This window comes from Coenobita brevimanus, chromosome 90 (assembly GCF_032717465.1).
Source record: "Coenobita brevimanus isolate Jiangsu-jjx chromosome 90, ASM3271746v2, whole genome shotgun sequence".
Lineage (NCBI taxonomy): Eukaryota > Metazoa > Arthropoda > Malacostraca > Decapoda > Coenobitidae > Coenobita > Coenobita brevimanus.
Genome location: NC_137043.1, coordinates 23328703 through 23347298, shown reverse-complemented (window position 1 = coordinate 23347298; position 18596 = coordinate 23328703). Strand labels below are relative to the sequence as shown.

At 42.2% G+C, this 18596-nt stretch overlaps 1 protein-coding gene across 1 annotated transcript in view; it reads left to right on the top strand.

Moving 5' to 3' along the window:
• Positions 1–18596, top strand: part of LOC145411590 (transmembrane protein 179) — a 105891-nt gene that overhangs the window by 79068 nt on the left and 8227 nt on the right. Inside the window, exon 4 of the mRNA XM_080281599.1 lies at positions 5179–5263. Within this exon, the coding sequence (XP_080137725.1) occupies positions 5179–5263 (85 nt within the window). The remainder of the gene's footprint in view (positions 1–5178; positions 5264–18596) is intronic.

The following is an 18596-nucleotide window of genomic DNA, read 5'->3' as shown; positions in this document are numbered from 1 at the left end:
GATCACTTTAAGGAATTGTTGAACATAGAGAATGAAAGTAATGCAAGTATAAGTGGCTGGGGAATGGCTGGGAGAAGGAGGGATGTGGAAAAGAGGAAGAAATCAGTAGTGTGGAAGTTGTAGAAGCAATGAAGAAAGTTAAAATGGGGAAAGCCCCTGGAATCGATGGAGTGTGTGGTGAAATGCTGAAGCATAGGGGAGAGATAGTAGTAGAATGGATGTGGAAGATGTGCAGATTAGCCTGGGAAGAAGGTAGAGTCCTGGAGGATTGGAAGTCAGGTATAATTATTCCCTTGTACAAAGGAAAAGGGGAAAAAGAAGTGTGTGGTAATCATAGAGGCATTTGTCTTCTTAGTGTAATAAGAAAAGTATATGGTAGGATACTTATTGACAGAGTTATAGAAATAACAGAGGAATTAGTTGGAGAAGAACAGAGAGGTTTTAGGAAGGGAAGAGGTTGTGTAGATCAGATATTCATTGTTAGATCTTTAGTGGAAAAGTTTCTAGAGAAGGGAAAGAAGTTGTATGCAGCCTTCATGGATTTGGAGAAAGCATATGACAGGATGGATAGACAAGGATTGTGCAAAGTATTAAGAATATGTGGAGTAGATGGGAAGTTGTTGAAGGCTGTGAAGAGTATGTATGAGGGTGCTAAGGCTGCAGTGCATGTGGATAGTGAACAGAGTGAATTTTTCTATTTAAAGGTTGGATTGAAACAAGGATGTGTCATGTCTCCATGGTTGTTCATTCTGTATATGGATGGTATTATAAAAGAGATAGGCTACAAGGTAGGGCAGTGGATGTTGGAATGGTCTTAGTGAGAGTGGGCATTGTTTGGAAACTACCTGTACTGTTGTTTGCAGATGATACTGTGTTGTTAAGTGAAGACGACGGGGGAGCTGCAAGGCTTGGTGAATGAGTTTGGGAGAGTATGTAAGAAACGGAATCTAAAGGTGAATGTAGGGAAGAGTAAAGTTATGGTTTTCGAAAGAAATGAAGTCAGCGAATGTACAGTGAGGCTGGATGAGGAGGAAATGGAAAATGTAAGTGCATTTACGTACTTGGGTAGTGTGATGAGTAAGGATGGAAGTTTAGACTGTAGCACCAGTCGAGCAGGGCAGTACTCCCGAGGTGGATGGAAAGCTGATGACAGGGAGTGCTGGAGCTCCCGTTTCATCAGCCCTCAGGACTAGTTCCTGACCATCCCCCTTTGCTGAACTTTTTCAGTGTCTCAGTTACACAGAGAGTAGGCCAGCATGCTCTCCAGTACAAATTTCTCTAACTATCTTCACCAAACTGCATGCACAGTACACACTACACTTCCTATAAAAAAATCAACAAAAATGGTGTCTACTAATCAAGCCTCGGAGTCCCCAGGGGGGGGGACCATAAATGCCCCCGCCATCTGCCCCTCTCCCGGTGACGACTCGAGGTGCCTGGAATCACTGTCTGACTCTCTTCTTCTTCATTTCTGCAACATTCACGGCCTTTCATCTAACTTTCGCTCTGTTGAGCACCACCTCTCCTCCTCTAAACCTCACCTTCTTTTTCTGACGGAGACTCAGCTGTCCGAGGCAACCGACAGCAAACCCTTTTCTGTATCCTCCTACTTTCTCTATACTCATTTCAAAGCCAAAGGTGGCTGTTGTGTATACATACGCAACGATTTATCTTGCTCTCGTGTTCCTGAACTTGATTCTTCTGAATTCTCCACACTCTGGCTTCGGCTTTCCTGTCATTCTCTGACTAAATATATCTGTGCTGTTTACTTATCCCCTAATTCTACTGACTATCAAAAATTCTTCAACTATCTTACTTCTACGATGGAACACATTCTGTCCATTTCTCCTTTCTCTGAAATCTCCATTCTTGGAGATTTCAGTGTTCACCACCACCTTTGGCTCTCCTCTCCTTTCACGGATCCACCTGGTGAACAAGCCTACATCTTTTCTATTCTTAATGACCTAGAGCAGCTTGTACAGCATCCTACCCGTATCCCTGACCGCCTTGGAAAGAGCTCCAACATACTTGACCTCTTCCTCACAACTAATCCTTCTGCTTACTCTGTTAATCTTTTCTCTCCGTTGGGCTCCTCCGATCACAACCTTATTACCTTAACCTGTCCTATCACTCCAGTGCGGCCTGTGGACCCTCCAGGGAAACGTCGTCTGTGGCATTTTGGAGCCGCGAACTGGGGGGCCCTCAGGCAGTACTTCTTTGATTTTCCCTGGAATGATTATTGTTTCCATGGCCGTGAGCCATCTGAGTGTGCCTTGCGCATTACGGAGGTTATTCTCTCGGGCATGGAAGCATACATTCCTTTCTCATATCCTTTGACTAACGCAAGAAAGCCTTGGTTTAATCACGCTTGTTCTAATGCTGTCCGCAACAAGGAGAAGGCCTACAAAAGGTACCGGAGCCAACCCACCCCTGAATCACATCATCTTTACGTTTCTGCCCGGAATCGTGCTAAGTCTGTTCTTCGCTCTACTAAAAATAATTTCATCCATACTAAATGCTCTCAACTCTCCAACTCGAATTCTTCCCGCTCCTTCTGGCACCTTGCCAAAAATCTTTCTAACAACTTTACCTCATCATCCTTCCCTCCTCTTTTCTACTCTGATGGTTCTGTAGCTATTTCTTCTACTGATAAAGCAGATCTCTTCGCACAGACTTTCTCCTCCATTTCCACCTTAGACGATTCCGGTGCTGTTCCTCCATCACTTCTCCCCTCTGACTTCCTCATGGCTGACATTAAAATTTCTTCAGTTGATGTATTTTCTGCCATCACTGGCCTCAGTACTAACAAGGCATATGAGCCTGATGGGGTCCCTCCTGTTGTTCTCAAGAACTGTGCTTCTGTGCTTACACCCTGCCTAGGCAAACTCTTTCGCCTTTGTCTGTCAACTTGTACCTTTCCATCTTGCTGGAAGTTTGCTCTCATTCAGCCAGTCCCAAAGAAGGGTGACCACTCCCAACCCTCCAACTATCGTCCAATTGCTTTAACGTCCTGTATTTCAAAAGTTTTCGAGTCAATTCTTAATAGAAAAATTTTAAGGCATCTTTCCTATCACAACCTTCTTTCTGATCGTCAGTATGGGTTCCGTCAGGGACGCTCCACTGGCGATCTTCTCACCTACCTTTCAGACTCCTGGTCATCCTCCTTTCGGGACTTTGGCGAAAGCTTTGCCATTGCACTTGACATCTCAAAGGCTTTCGATCGAGTCTGGCATAAATCTTTAATTTCCAAACTGCCCTCCTACGGTTTCTATCCTTCTATCTGTGCCTTCATCGCTAGCTTCCTTTCTGGTCGTTCTATAGCCGCTGTTGTAGACGGCCATCGTTCTTCTCCTAGACCTATCAACAGTGGTGTTCCTCAGGGCTCTGTCCTATCACCAACTCTCTTCCTTTTATTCATCAATGATCTTCTAAGCTGTACATCTAACCCTATCCACTCATACGCTGATGACTCCACCGTTCACCTTTCCATTCGGTTCCCGCAACGCCCATCTCAACAGTTACTTCAAGAAACAAGGGATGAGGCTATGGCACACCTAATGTCTGACATGGCTCGTATCGCTGACTGGGGTAAAAATAATATGGTTGTCTTTAATGCATCTAAGACTCAGTTCTTACACCTATCAACCCGACAAAATCTTCCACAGGTATACCCATTAATGTTTAATAATATTCAGCTTAATCCTGCATCATCCTTGAACATGCTTGGGGTTTCATTTACTCGGGACTTATCTTGGAAAGACCATATTACATCTCTTGTAAAATCTGCTTCCAAGAGATTGGGTGTGCTAAGCTGACTCCGCTCTTTCTTTACCCCTGCACAAATGTTGACTCTATACAGAGGTTTTATCCGCCCCTGTGTGGAGTACAACTCTCATGTGTGGGGAGGCTCCCCACATACAGCTCTTCTCAATAGGGTGGAGTCAAAGGCTTTTCGTCTCATTAACTCTCCTCCTCTTACTGACTCCCTTCAACCTCTGTCTCTTTGCCGCACTGTTGCATCTTTATCTCTTTTCTATCGCTACTTTAATGGTCACTGCTCCTCTGAACTGTCTGCTTGCATTCCTCCACCTCTACGACGGGCGCGTAGCACCCGTCTGGCAGCAAACTGTCATCCCTTTTCTGTCCAACTCTCTAATGCAAGAGTTAACCGTTACTCCCAGTCTTTCATTTATGCAACAGGTCAGCTCTGGAACTGTCTCCCTCTATCTGTTTTTCCTGCTGCCTATGATCTCCAGTCTTTCAAACGCAGTGTGTCCAGGCATCTCAAAATGATCGGATCTTGAATTTGGCTCTCTATTGTATTTTGTTTTTCTCTTGGAGGGAACTGTTACTGCGGGCCATGGCCTTTGGTTCCTTCTTCCTCGCATAAAAAAAAAAAAAAAAACAGGGAAGAAAGATTACTGGTTCCTTGAAAGCAGTGATAAGAAACAGGGAAGTGAGCATGGAAGTGAAAAAGCTACTACATGACAGTATTGTGATACCAACTTTAACATATGGAAGTGAAGCTTGGACCTTGCCTGAGGGACAGAAGTCAAGAGTGAGAGCAGTGGAAATGAGTTATTTGAGAGGAGCGTGTGGAGTCACATAGAGAGACAGAGTGACAAATGAGGAAGTGAAGGAGTGTTGTGGTGTGGATGTGGATGTGATAGGAAGCGTTGGGAGAAACATACTGAGGTGGTTTGGTTATTTGGAGAGGATGGAGAGCGAGAGACTGATGAGGAGAGTGTATGTGAGTGAAGTGGAAGGGGGGAGAGGGAGGGGGTGGCCAAGGTTGAGATGGAGGGATGGAGTGGAGAGGTATATGAGACAGGGGGGTTTGAGCTGGGAGCAGGACAATGAAATGGTGGGGGACAGGGTGACATGGAGGCGATTTGTTTGTGGCCACCCCTTTCGGGCTTAAGGCATCTGGCAATAGATAGATAGTGAGTTATTTCATCATCATCTTTCTGAAAATTTCATGACAGGAAATTCACTGTATTCTGATTATCTTGTGGCTTCATCTGCCCATCCTCATTTGGGATGAAAGGTTAGGATAATGATAATAATGTCAAGATGATGAACTTGAAAAAAAAAAAGAAAAATGATGGTATTGATGCTGAGCTTGTTATCAGTTGTAATATGGCTGTGTCTTTTCATTGTATCATTTTGTGTCCGCAGGTGTGAAGATGCTACTATAAACGATATTGACAAGGACGATGGAATTGATACTCGAATGTTTTACACACAGTTGGGTACTGCACAGGTGAGGTATTAATTTTTATATTTTAGAAGCTTGGATGTTGTTTCACCAGAAATGCGCTTGATAGTTTTCCCATAGTTAATGTTTTACCTTTCCTTGTTTCTGCATCCTGCCTCACTCAGTCACAAACCTTACCTTTATAAGACACTAAACTCTTGCATGGTTATGCAGACACCATACTGAGTGCAGAGCACATGCTGCAAACGTTTATCCCAGCCCTTTCACAACATGCATCCCAACACCTACACAGTGATTCATAGCTTCACCTCCCACATGTCCCACTAGATCTCACATTCCTCAGCAAGCACTTTCGCCAACACCAGTATCTGCATCAGTAGCACACTTGCCAACTACATGAGTACAGCTGTATCCATCTCATACACCCATTCCATCAACCCGTCCATAGTACTCACATGTACAAACCTCCACAGGCCCACCAACAGTGCCATCATATTCAACATTCGTGCAAACACAACGACTCCTACCTCACATACCAATAGCTACATAGGCACCACATCAAAGCACACAAACAGCATTGTCTCCACACGTATAACCACTTATTCAGGCACAAGCACAACTGCACAGTCATGAAGTGAACATACTACATCAGAGCATGGACGACAGAAGAACAAAGCACTTACAACTAAAACATTTGATGCACTCAGACAACCTACACTTTGCTGTGCTATAAGATATGAAACTCCAGTCACATCATCACACACCAAATATACCACACTACTTGGCCATCCAGCTGGACCATCCTGTTTCTCAAGGTGGCAGACTTATATACATATGCAAAGACATAGACTACATAGACACTAGACATTCATCAGTATCTGCAAACAGCACACTTGAGCCAGAGAGCATCAGAACATCAACAGCGCGCAATAAAACTCAACACCTTCAACATATTCATCCCTCTAGAACAGAGGTCAGCGGCCTACGGCCCGCGGGCCTGACCCAGCCTGTAAACAATCAGACCAGCCCTTTAGTATGCTCCATAAACTCACAAATATATCGTATTTGCCGGTGTATAAGGCTGACCTGTGTATAAGACTACACCCAATATTACCATACAAAATTTGGGTTTAGAGGTATGCTCTGTGCATAAGACGAGCCCCAACTCTTTAGACACTGGCAGCTTGCCGCCCCAGTAACCCCAGTCCTTTATCACTCTTCCCACTGACAAGTGAAGTGACACTATTAACATGTTGCTAAGGAACACAGCCTTTGGTAAGGTTTTACTTTAAACCAGCTTCTTTGGGTTTTACAGGCTGTCTAGGCTACATGTGCCACCTCTGATATCACAGTGGATTATATTTAATATTCAAGTATAAACTCATACTGTATTAAAAACTTAAAATCATGTTACCATTAATTTTATACAGTAGGTTAAAGGAAAGTTACATTTTATTAAAGTCATCACATCAACTGTCAGTGCTGAAAAACCTTCAAAATCAGTGTCATCCACTCTGGCATCATGGGTTCATCAACTTCATCCTGGGTTAAAGTTTGCAGTTCTTCGTCGTAAGTATCAAACATTGAATTGAAAGGTGTAGCTTCGGCATCGGCTTCCTCTTCATCTGCCCACAAAATGTCATCTGTGCCATCCACTGAATTGGATATTCCACATTTCTTGAAAGAGTTGATGACTGTTTCCACAGAAATGTCATTCCATGCCTTGGTAATAAAATCACAACTCATCCAGATCTGAAGCACGCATAGTCCCACCACTTGTACATGACTTTTTACCACTGATCGTCCACTCATTCCATTTCTGACAGATGCAGTCTTTGAATGGGTTATTCAGACAGACATCAGGTAGGTGCAGGACTGAAGTAATAACAGCCATTCACTATTGTTTATCAATGCTGGTAATGAGCCCTGCTTCAGATCTGGTAACCCTGGGCTCAGTGGTAACTAGTACTTGGTAAACAACCCAGCCAGTCGCTCTCAGACCGAGATACACACTGGTGTTCATGGTGTGGGCTCAACAGGTTACTCAGCTTTCTTATGTCTTCATAGCTGTAACCATGGAGATAACTTTTATAAAAATATGCCTTCGTACAGAAAACAAGTTGTGTTTGATGATGATGATAGTAATTTCAACAGTTTTTGACAGTATATGCACTATATTCAGGGAAAAAAGGCCCAAGGTGAGTGTTTGACAATGTTCCTTATCACGCCTGTGGATCCCTTAATTAAAGGTTAGAATTTTATACCCGGTGTTTAGGACGACCTCCAATTTTGGGCATCTTTTTAAGAGGTTCAAGACTCGCCCTATGCACCAGCAGATACGGTATTCCCGTTTTTCACTTACTCAGTAAGTGAGAAAACAGGAAGCGTTACTGGCTGTTAATCACTGTGGCAAACATTAGTTAGAGTTACTTTGTTTGAAAAACTGTGTTCAGTTAGGTCCCGTTATATGACCACTCGATATACGAGAAACCGAAGATACGACCTGGGACTATTTTCGATATACGATCTTGAAAATCCAATGAAACGACATTCAGTCTGGGGAGAGGTGTGAGGATTCTCAGTCAGTCATCCCGGCAAATGCAGTCACCGCTGTTTTCCCTCAACCCCGGAGAGAAGTAGCGGGACTGCTCAGCTGCATTGTTGCCAGACGTGCGATAAGTATCGCAAAATGCTATATTTTGGGACACTTTGCGATATGCGGTAGCATGCATACGATAATGCGATAACTCTCATAATTTCATAATCTGAAAAATAAATTGGGGACTGCAAAATTAACAAGTCTACTGTAAGACTAGTACAGTAGTAGAATTTAGTAACTCTTACGATAACCAATATCTTAATCTGCTAGATACTTAACAGTTAAGCTAATTCAATAATGTTAATTAATCGCTTCACATATAAATATATTAATTCCAAAATAATTACTGATTTATGTGAAGAAATGCCATTGTTTATGAGTGCGATAACTTTGATCAAAAAGTGATAATTTTAACGTGCCGGGTAGGCTAATATGGTTTTGGGAATCTGGCAGTTCTGCTCAGCTGGCGACTGCGAGGCCAGCTTCCCACTCCAACACAACATTACCAACTGTTGGTGAGTGTTATATGTGTTTTATATGTTTAATTAATGTGCAGTTGTGCTATTTGCATACTATTTGCTCATTCATGTTGCATTCTTTTCAGTTCAGTAATATAGATATGTTTGTTGCGTTTGGTATCGTATATTTTAGCTTGAAAACTTACCTTGGATGGGGTCCTTGACCCCAACTAATATTTTACTGTTAATTATTTGTTCCGTTATATGAAAATTCATTATATGACAATACCAAATGGAACCTAACTGCTTGTATCTTCGGGACGTCCCTGTACAGTAGTCCATCATGTATCCGGACGTGTTCATTGTCCTTGAACACAGCTAATATTTTACCATTAGTTACGTGTTTCGTTATATGAGAATTCATCGTATGACTATACCAAATGGAACCTAACTGCTCGTATCTTCGGGACCTCCCTGTACAGTAGTCCTTCATTTATCCGGACGTATTCATCATCAGGATGCTGAACCTTGGCTCTGTTGAACCATTATCCGAAATTACTTGCTATTATCCCTTAAAAAATCCCCCAAAACTTCAGCTGGCCAGCCAACATATTCAAGCATTCGATATTGTGGCTGCTGGGCTTGATCCGTGAGCGGGAAGTAGGCCGTAACGCACAACCAGAGCTAAAATATCTGTCTGCTTCTGTACTGAATGATTAAAGTCGCGCGCTTGTCTGATCACTCCCAACGGACCACCAGCACCTGAGTAATAAGACTGTAACCCACAAACGGTGTCCAAATGTCTGTATGCATCCCCACCCAATGTTCAGAGTTGCACGACCACCGGGCTAAGTCTTTTGTAACTGCCCCTGAGATTGTAACACAGACTGCAAGCCACAAATACATGTTGAGTGACAGCAGCCATCCTCCTCTCTACTGAACTTTCAAAGTCCCCCCTGGTCACCCTGATTTGTGTTTCCGCATGGCCACTCATCGTCCAACATACCATAAGCCACTAGTAAATGAACAGTAAAAGCTCCTGTCCGCCTCGTGACCGAAGGGGGAGAATCCTGCCCACAGCCTCGCATCTCCCCGCCTCTCCTGTCCCTCCTCCATACCCTCCCGGCTCCCTGCTCACTATCTTAGTCCCTACCCTCCTTTGTGGTGACAACACTTGACTTGTGAGTTTTTAAATTTTTTTGCGATTTATTCGACTACTGTTGTTCATATCAAAATTCAGCAAAATCCACGAGAAAGCTTATGAAATTCTGCATCTAAGGTGCTGGCAGAATTTTGCACTACGATGGAGGGAAGTTGCATGAAGGTAAATTACCGTAACTCCTGAACACTTTATTTGCACTGCATATCTGTACTTTTACGTATTAGTTTTATGTGTTTTTATTAGCTTATCTTATAGTGATACACCAGTGAAGATGAGGGTATACCATTTATACCAACATAACCAATTTCCGATGCTTATTTGGCCGTGTAGGTGGAGGCGCCAACCATCCACTCACTCGATGTAGTGCTGCTGTCACGTGTCTGCCCTTTCCTCTCCTCCATTCTTCTGTCCTTTCATCCTCTTTTGTCTTTCTTTTCTCGTCCTTCTGCCCACGGGTGATTTTATGCTCCCTCTTTCATCTTTCCTTCATTCTTTCCTCTTCCTTCTGCCTGTGAGTGACTACATTGAGTGACACGCCATATGGTTTCTTGTACACCAGGAAACCATTTACAATGCTGGGTGGTAACCATATAACCAAATTTTGGCACCTGGTGGTTTAGTGGGTAATTAAGGCTCTCCAATCAGATTGAGCCAGTGAAGGTTTATATCCAAGGGATGGTTGGAATTTATTGCTCACTTAATGCCACTCAGGGATGAGTGAAGCTGGTCACTCTCATCTTAAATGTCAGGACCAACTTGCTTAGCCCCGGGCTCCTACGCCCCTCATGGGGCAACGTTGGACTAGATGATGGATGGATGGATGGAATTTTTTTTGAACCCTGGGAGCAATCACTCGACACAGATGACTGATTTTCAAACCGTCTTTAGGTTTTTTGTGGATTTTTGTTGTTTATGCATTGTTTTCTTGATGTTTAGCATTAATGTGGATAATCCCACAGTATGTGTGTTTTGATGTCTCAATATGGCAGAATGACCTGGAAAACAGTGCCAAAATTAGGAGGGGTACTATTCATACAGTAGTGTATAGGGAGGGTGTTTTTTGGTTTTCAATGTTTTTCTTTTTTTTTCATGGTTTTCATGGTGTTTAGCATAACTTTGGATATTCTTATATATGTTTTGTTGTTTAAATATGGGAGATTGCCCTTAAAACAGTGCCAAAATTAGGAGGGATACTGTACGTACAGTAGTGCATAGGTAGGGTGTTTTCTGGTTTTCAGTGTTATTTTTTGCATGGTTTTCTACGTGTTGAAGATTGTTTTAGTTAATCCTATGTATGTTTTGATGTCAAAATATGGCAGAATGACTGGAAAACACTGCCAATATATGGAGGGGGTATTGTACATACAGTAGAGTATAGATTTTCAGTGTTTTTTCTGCATGGTTTCCTTAGTGTTTAGCATTACTTTGGATGTTCCAATGTGTGTTTTGATGTGTAAATATGTTTGAATGAACGGAAAACACTGCCAAATTAAGCATAGGTCCTGTACAAATACGTTAGGTATCGGTTGGAGGTTGGGTGTAGGTAGGGTCTGGGTATGGTAGGGGAATAGTGTTCATTATTCGGATGTTGTCAGTACCCAGACATGCCTTTGGCTCTGTTATGTCCGGATAAATGAAGGATTACCTGTACTTTATTCGAACAGACCTGAGCTTAGATTAGGAGGCTGTGACATGCTGCACCCAATGCTTAGTGATCGTACACTGCCAGATGTGCAAGAATTATTGCCCAAAGCGATAATTTTGCCTGTACAATAAACGATAACATTCTCACAGTTCACACTTGAATACTCCATCTCGCCTCCTCCACCCAGAAGCCTAATACTGAGGAACTTTCATGTGATAAAGAGCATTAAATATCACACTGGCTCTCATTGCCTGTAGGTTGGCAGAATGACACTGAAATATCAAAGTAATTAAAGTCAGTTTCAGGGAGTCTGATGCACCGATATTGTCAACTGAGGACAGGTGGACTTGGTAACATTGCGAGATGCTCTCAGGCGGTGATTGGTCAATTCCCGTCGTATTCCAACCAAGGCCCTCATTTGTAAGATACCGGATTATACTGATACAAATTAAAGCAGTGATATCTTTAATGATAATTATGTGCCTTTTAAATTATTAGAGTAAACCTGAATGACATCGATAACAAAACAAAGTCAAGTCACAACTGGACTCATACGGACATCAGGCAGTGACTGATTTATTTGTTTAAATTAATTTCATTATGTTTGATTTCGTTCACACTGCAGGCAGTTTTATTATAGCAGTATAGTTCAACTATTATTGTCTCATGGGGTTTACTTTTATCTTACTTTCCTTCCTTCCACCATTAACAAAAATTCAGTTCATTCTGCTGTGATGTAATCCATTATTTTCCCCGGCTTCTCCCTGTCAAGGGGACATAGATACATCATGCTTGAGGAAAGGGTGCATGGTGGCCAGGGATAAGGTGTTCGTCTGTCTGCCTGTATGTCTGTCTCCTATGATACTTTTGAAAATGTTCAGGAAAATCAAACGTGAAACTTATTAATGTAAGAAACAGTTTTACTACATCTGACTATGAATACAAACATCATCATCATCATCATCATCATCCGGACCTCCATTCCCACCCAAGGGCAGGGTGAGGAGTAGCAATGTCCAGACAGCACAAACTTGCCCAGTCCAAATAGGCCACACTTCCATTCACTCATCATTCAAGCCCCTGGAATCCTGGCTTCACCGGATACGCCAAAAACATTGACCACATTCTGCAGCTTCACACAGCATATCCGATTGAGTCAATCCGGACGCTGCCATGCTCACAAGAGGTGCCAAAATCCCTGATCACGCACTTCTCCTTACAAAATTCATCCAGCCAGCTCAATCTCTTGTCAGTTCCCTAGCCTCACTGACTTCCAAACCTCTCTTCCTCACACACTCATCCACCATATCTTTCCACCTTCTCCTTGGCCTACCTCGCCTCCTCTCTCCTTCAGATTCGCTCAGGTATACCTCTTTTACCACTCTATTGTTATCCATTGTTATCCATTCTTTCCACATGACCATACCATCTCAGGACACTGTCTCCCATTCTGGTGTCCACCGACTTCCTGACTCCACATCTTTCACGAATCACATGATTTTGTATCCTGTCCACTCTCTGTACTCCACATACATTCCTCAGCAGTCCCATCTCCACTGCACTTACTCTTGACTTTTCATTTTCATGCCACACCATAGTCTCACATCCATATGTGTCACGGGGTTTTTAAAATATATGCAATTTATTAAATGATAATGTTAATGTTCAATAATATTGAAGAGCAGGGACAATGATTGTCTTGCTGAATTAAGCAATGATTGCTTTATGCCGGTCCGCTTCGCCGACTCTCTCAGAACGAGAATTTATAAACTTTCTCAACAGTACACAGCGGAGACTAATTAGTCAGTTGCTGTTTATTAGTACCGTTAGTCTCTGGAGAAAGTTACTTCACCCCTGACAATAAATAACTAATACTATTAATAATATCAGGTTCTTGCTGATGCTCAACTCCTAGGAGGCACAACGGATTTTAAGCTTAATACAACAAGACTGGCCTAAGTACCAGTTATGAATGGCAAACGTTTATGCAAGCTAGGAGCTATAAGGGAAATAAGCTTAATTATGGAGAAATGAAACACGACTTTACATTACATTAAGCTCAAGAAAAAGAACTGTTAAATTTATTGATTACAAAATAAATTTAACATTACATTTGAAAATGAATTCAAATACAGAGATCGTACTCACTGACTCACTCAAGAGCTAAATTCTTACGCCTAGGAAAAAAACAACATGCGGCGCAGCCGGCCAGCATGTAAGGAAACAACACACTTAACTAAACTCTTAAGTCTAGGAAAACGAAAACAAAATACTGGTCAATGAATGTTGTGTATCACCAACGAAGGGTGGGAGCCTGGAGAACTGTAGTCTAGTGGAGTCTGGGTGCTAGCTGACCTCTCACTCTTACACTGCTGGAGCACAGAACCTCTCTCCGTCACAACAAACACTTGACTGAGTAGACTCGTGGGAAAAAGGGAGCGCTAGGACTGCATTTTTAACGGCTAGAGTGAGCGAAACGCGCCCAAAACAAATCGCTCAGCGGAAGCGCTAATGTCTCACACAAAGACGATCACGTATGACAATGAAAAATTGATTTGAAAAGAACTCCCGACCAAATGAGCGGTTACTGAACGATAAACTGGGATTCCACTTGAGTTCGTGGTTTCCCACAAAAGCCAATGTCACCAGCCGACTCGTGACAATATGTTAGAGTTGGCACTAACACTCCCTCATGTAAGCCTTGTGCAGCTGCAACACTCAAGCCTCTATTTCTTATCAAGGCCTTCATTGCACCAGCCACTTTTCTTCCTTATGTCACTCTACTTTCAACTTCTCTTGCACATTTTCCTCTCTTTTCTATCACTGTACCCAGGTATTTGAACTTTCACCAATTCCAGTCTTTCTCCACTCACTGTGACATCACATTGGGAGTCACCTTCTCTCTCAGTAACCATCACTGTACTCTTCTCTACATTTACCCTCAAGGCACGACGCTCACGTTACTTCAGCAAAACTCCGCACTAACGTACTGAGCTCTTGTCCGGTACTTGCAAGCAGTATTGCATCATCAGCATACAACAAATTTGAGATATTTCATCTATCACCATTCATTATCAGTGTCATCCCTCTCTCCATTACTCGTTTTTTTACTTCTCTCATCACCCCATCCATATATATATTGAACAACCATGGGGACATCACACAACCTTGTCACATGCCCACACTGATTGTGAACCACTCACTTAGATGCCCATTAACCCTAACACATGCTTCGCTACCATCATAAAAACTCTTGACAGTGCCAAACAGCTTACCATCTACACCATTCATGCACAAAACTTTCCACAATCCCTCTCTGTCTACTTTGTCGTATGCTTTTTCCAGATCCATGAATGCCATAAACACCTCACAAGCCTTCTCTGCTACCTGTCTCACTGCAAGCGCTTGATCCACACATCCTCTCCCACTCCTAAAGCCACCCTGTTCATCACTCACTAGAACTTCTGATATCTCTCTTACTTTCTCTTTAATAATTCTTTCATATACCTTCCCTACAACACTTAATAAACTTATGCCACAATAATTCTTGCACTCATTTTGCTCACCTTTATTTTTGTACAGGAGTACAATCACAGCCTTTTTCCATTCTGCAGGCACAGTTTCAATCATCCATGCTTTCTTACATATCTTCAAAAAGCACTTCATTCCACTCTCTCCACTACACTTAAGCATCTCTGCATACACCTCATCAACCCCAGCTGCTTTCCCGCTTTTCAGCCGTTTCACAGCGCTCTTCACCTGTGCAAGTGTCACGTCTCCTGATCTGCATTCCTTCTCTGCATACCCCCAAAATCAATCATGTTTACAGCTGCACTGGTCTCTCTATTCCCATTCATCAGGCTTTCAAAATATTCTTTCCGTCTGGTCCTAACTTCTTCTCCATGGGTTAGTAACCTACCACCAGCATCCTTCACACCATCACATTTCTTTCCACTTTCACTTCTACATTTCTGCACCTCTTTCAAGAATAACTTCCTATTTTCAGAGTAGTTCGCATTCATTTTTCTTCCCAGATCATCATTTACCTCCTTCTTTTTCCTCTTCACAAGTCTCTTTACATGCTTGTTGCTGTTGATATACTCAGTTCTTATTTCAACTGAACCCCTATCCTGTAACCACTTTAGCCACTTCTCCCTCTTTTCCTCCACTGCTCTCTCAACCTCCTCATCCCACCATGCTGTACCCTTCTTTTTTGTTGATACTCTTGCCACACCACACACCACATTAGCATTCCTAACTAAGCAATCCCTGTGTGCATTCCACAGGCCGTCCAGATCCATTTCATTCCAGTTCACTGATTCTAACTCTTCCTCTACTTTGGTCCTGTAATCATCTGCCATTGTTTTGATCCTCAGCTTCTCAACTTTCAGTCTTCCTTCCTGACTGCTCCACTCTCTCTCTTGATCTACCTCACTCCTCTCAGCTTGATCTTGCATACCACGATCATATGATTAGACAGACGTCCACATCGCCCTCTCACAGCCCTCATATCAGCAACCATTCCCATCATCGACCTCTCTACAAGCACGTAATCAATCAGGCTTCTTTCCACGCGATCCCTGTTTTCTCTGTACCACATATATTTATGTGCATCTTTGTGTTTGAAATAAGAATTACAGATGCACAACCTCCTCTCCTGATACATATCCTTTAGTCAGTTCCTATTATCACTTTCTCCTGGTACTCCATAAGAACCCATTATGTCATCCTCAGGACCAGTGCTTACTCTTCTGTTCATATCCCCCATCACAATCACTTTATAGCTCCTGTGCATTTCTCCTACTACTTCACCCAGCTCATCCCAAAACCTGTCTTTCTCTCACTCCTGTCCCCACACGGTGCATACGCTACAATCATTGCCACTTTCACCTTCTCAAACTTGAACTTGACATACATACGCCTCGAGCTGACACATTTGTAGTCTCTCATTCCACTCTGCCACACCTCATTCATCAAGAAATACAAACAAATGCAGATTTTTAAAGTTACTGATACCCATGAAGGTAATGAAAATGTATGTGTGCTATATATATTGAGAACAGCATGTATTGGTCCCTGTATGTGTGAGTGTGTGTGTGTGTGTGTTACGCTCACACAAATCCTAATTATTGCAAGAAAAAATAAACATATCTAGGTTAAGGTTATATAGTAGTAGATGAGGTAATGAAGGGCATGGTGTAAACTGTAGACTGTAACACTGTGTAGTTGTTGTGGGAAAAACATTCGAGCCTTCACAGGACCTCGGGACCACGATGCTATGAATGTCTGAATTCCCACCACAGTCGCTAACTGGGTCCCTATGCGTCCATTTGCGACTTTACATACTTTTGTTATCAGTGTTGTTTAGGTTTTTCTCTAATAACTTAAAAGGCACATATTTATCATTAAAGATATCAATTCTTTAATTTGTATCTGTATAATCTGGTATCTTACAAATAAATGAGGGCCTTGGTTGGCATACAAAGTCAGTTTGATGCATGTTCAAACACAACGGAAATTGACCAATCGTCACCTGGGAGCATCACGCAATGTTGCCAAATCCACCTGTCCTCAGATGACAAAATTCAGTGCATCAGACACCCTTGAACCAACTATGGTCAATCATCATCATCATCATCATCATCATCATCATCTAATCCTGTGTTGCCCCATGAGGAGCGTAGGAGCCTGGGGCTAGGCAAGTTGGTCCTGACATTTAAGATGAGAGCGACCATCCTCATTCATCCCTGAATGGCATTATATGAGTGGTAAACCCCAACCATCCCTTGGATATAAACCTGCCCGGGCTCAATTCAATTGGGGTGTCTTAATTACCCACTAAACCACCAGGCGCCATGATTTGGTTATATGGTTACCACTCAGCCTAGTAAATGGTTTCTTGGTGTACAGGAAACCATTTGGCTTGTCACTCAGTGTAGAGTCTGTGAATTAATATTTCAGTTACACATGGTGATACTTGTTTCAGTGAAAGTTATTTCTTTTGTTTCTAATGCATTAATTTTATAAAAATTGTATTTTGTATGATTTTTAGGTAATATTGTGAATATTTCTACTATACATGGTGATACGTATATCAATGAAAGTTATTTCCGTTGTTTATAATGCATTAATTTTATAAAAATTGCATTCAGTATAATTACTGGAAATTCTTATTAACGTGTAATTATATATATTTATTCTATTATTATTATTGGGGGGGGGAGGTGTAGTCTTTAACAATTTCAAAACATCTGCCCCACTAGCTGAGTAACTGAGCAGTTCCGCCCCCCAGTCCATGAAAGATTGCCGACCCCTGCTCTAGAACATTCACCATCCATCACAGTACCACAGATATTTGCATTAGCTGTGCTCGAGGATACAGTTCCAGGTGGTGACTTTAATGTTAAATATACAGACTAGTACAAGCAGAACACAATCACAATGCTGTAACATCGTCTCGTCACAACTCGAACCATTCTGCATCCTCAGCAACCCAAAACACCATACACATACATCACACCAAGCACACTTTAACATCTCATTACTAAACATTACATTCTTCTCACCAAACTTGCAGCCAAAATGACCATCCATCCATCCATCATCCAATTCTACGTTGCCCCATGAGGAGCATAGGAGCCTGTGCCTCACTCATTCCTGAGTGGCATTACATGAGCAATAAACGCCAGCCACCCCTTGGATATAAACCTTCACCAGCTCAATCCGATTGGAGCACCGTAATTACCCACTAAACCACCAGGCGCCAAAATTTGGTTGCATGGTTACCACCCAGCATAGTAAATGGTTTCCTGGTGTACAGGAAACCATTTGGCTCATTACTCAGTGTAGAGTCAATCACAGGCAGAACGAAGAGGAAAGAATGAAGGAAAGAAAGATGGAAAAGGGAGTGTAAAGTCACCCATAGGCAGAAGGACAAGGAAAGAATGAAGGAAAGAAAGACAGAAGAGGATGGAAGGAAAGAATGATGGAGGAGAGGAAAGGACAGACACCTGAGAGCAGCAACTTCAGACCATCATTATCACATTACACATCACACAAAACCCTACATGCAAAATCCAATCAACATTCACAAACTACTCAAAAGCCAACTGGAAACATTTTGTTGCAGACACAAGCACAATTTACCTTCATGCAACACCCATCCTATATCAGACATCAACACTGCAGTACAGACTTTCAACATGTACCAAAGGGCAACAGAAAACCCTTCAATCCAAACTTCACTCAAGAAATACTCTGTCTCATCACAAGGCAATAACCCAATATATTACAGTCCTATCACTCATACAGCTGAACACCATAATAAACAATAAAAAATAAGAAAAGAAAACAGAAATGATACAAACATGTCTCTACACATAATCAGAAAACCAACAGATCACAACTGTACAAAACACTGCTCTCATGAACAAACAACAGTGTCAGACAGACCAAGATGCTTGCAGCCATCACCACTTGTAACACAAACATTTCAACTCACATACAGCAGGGAA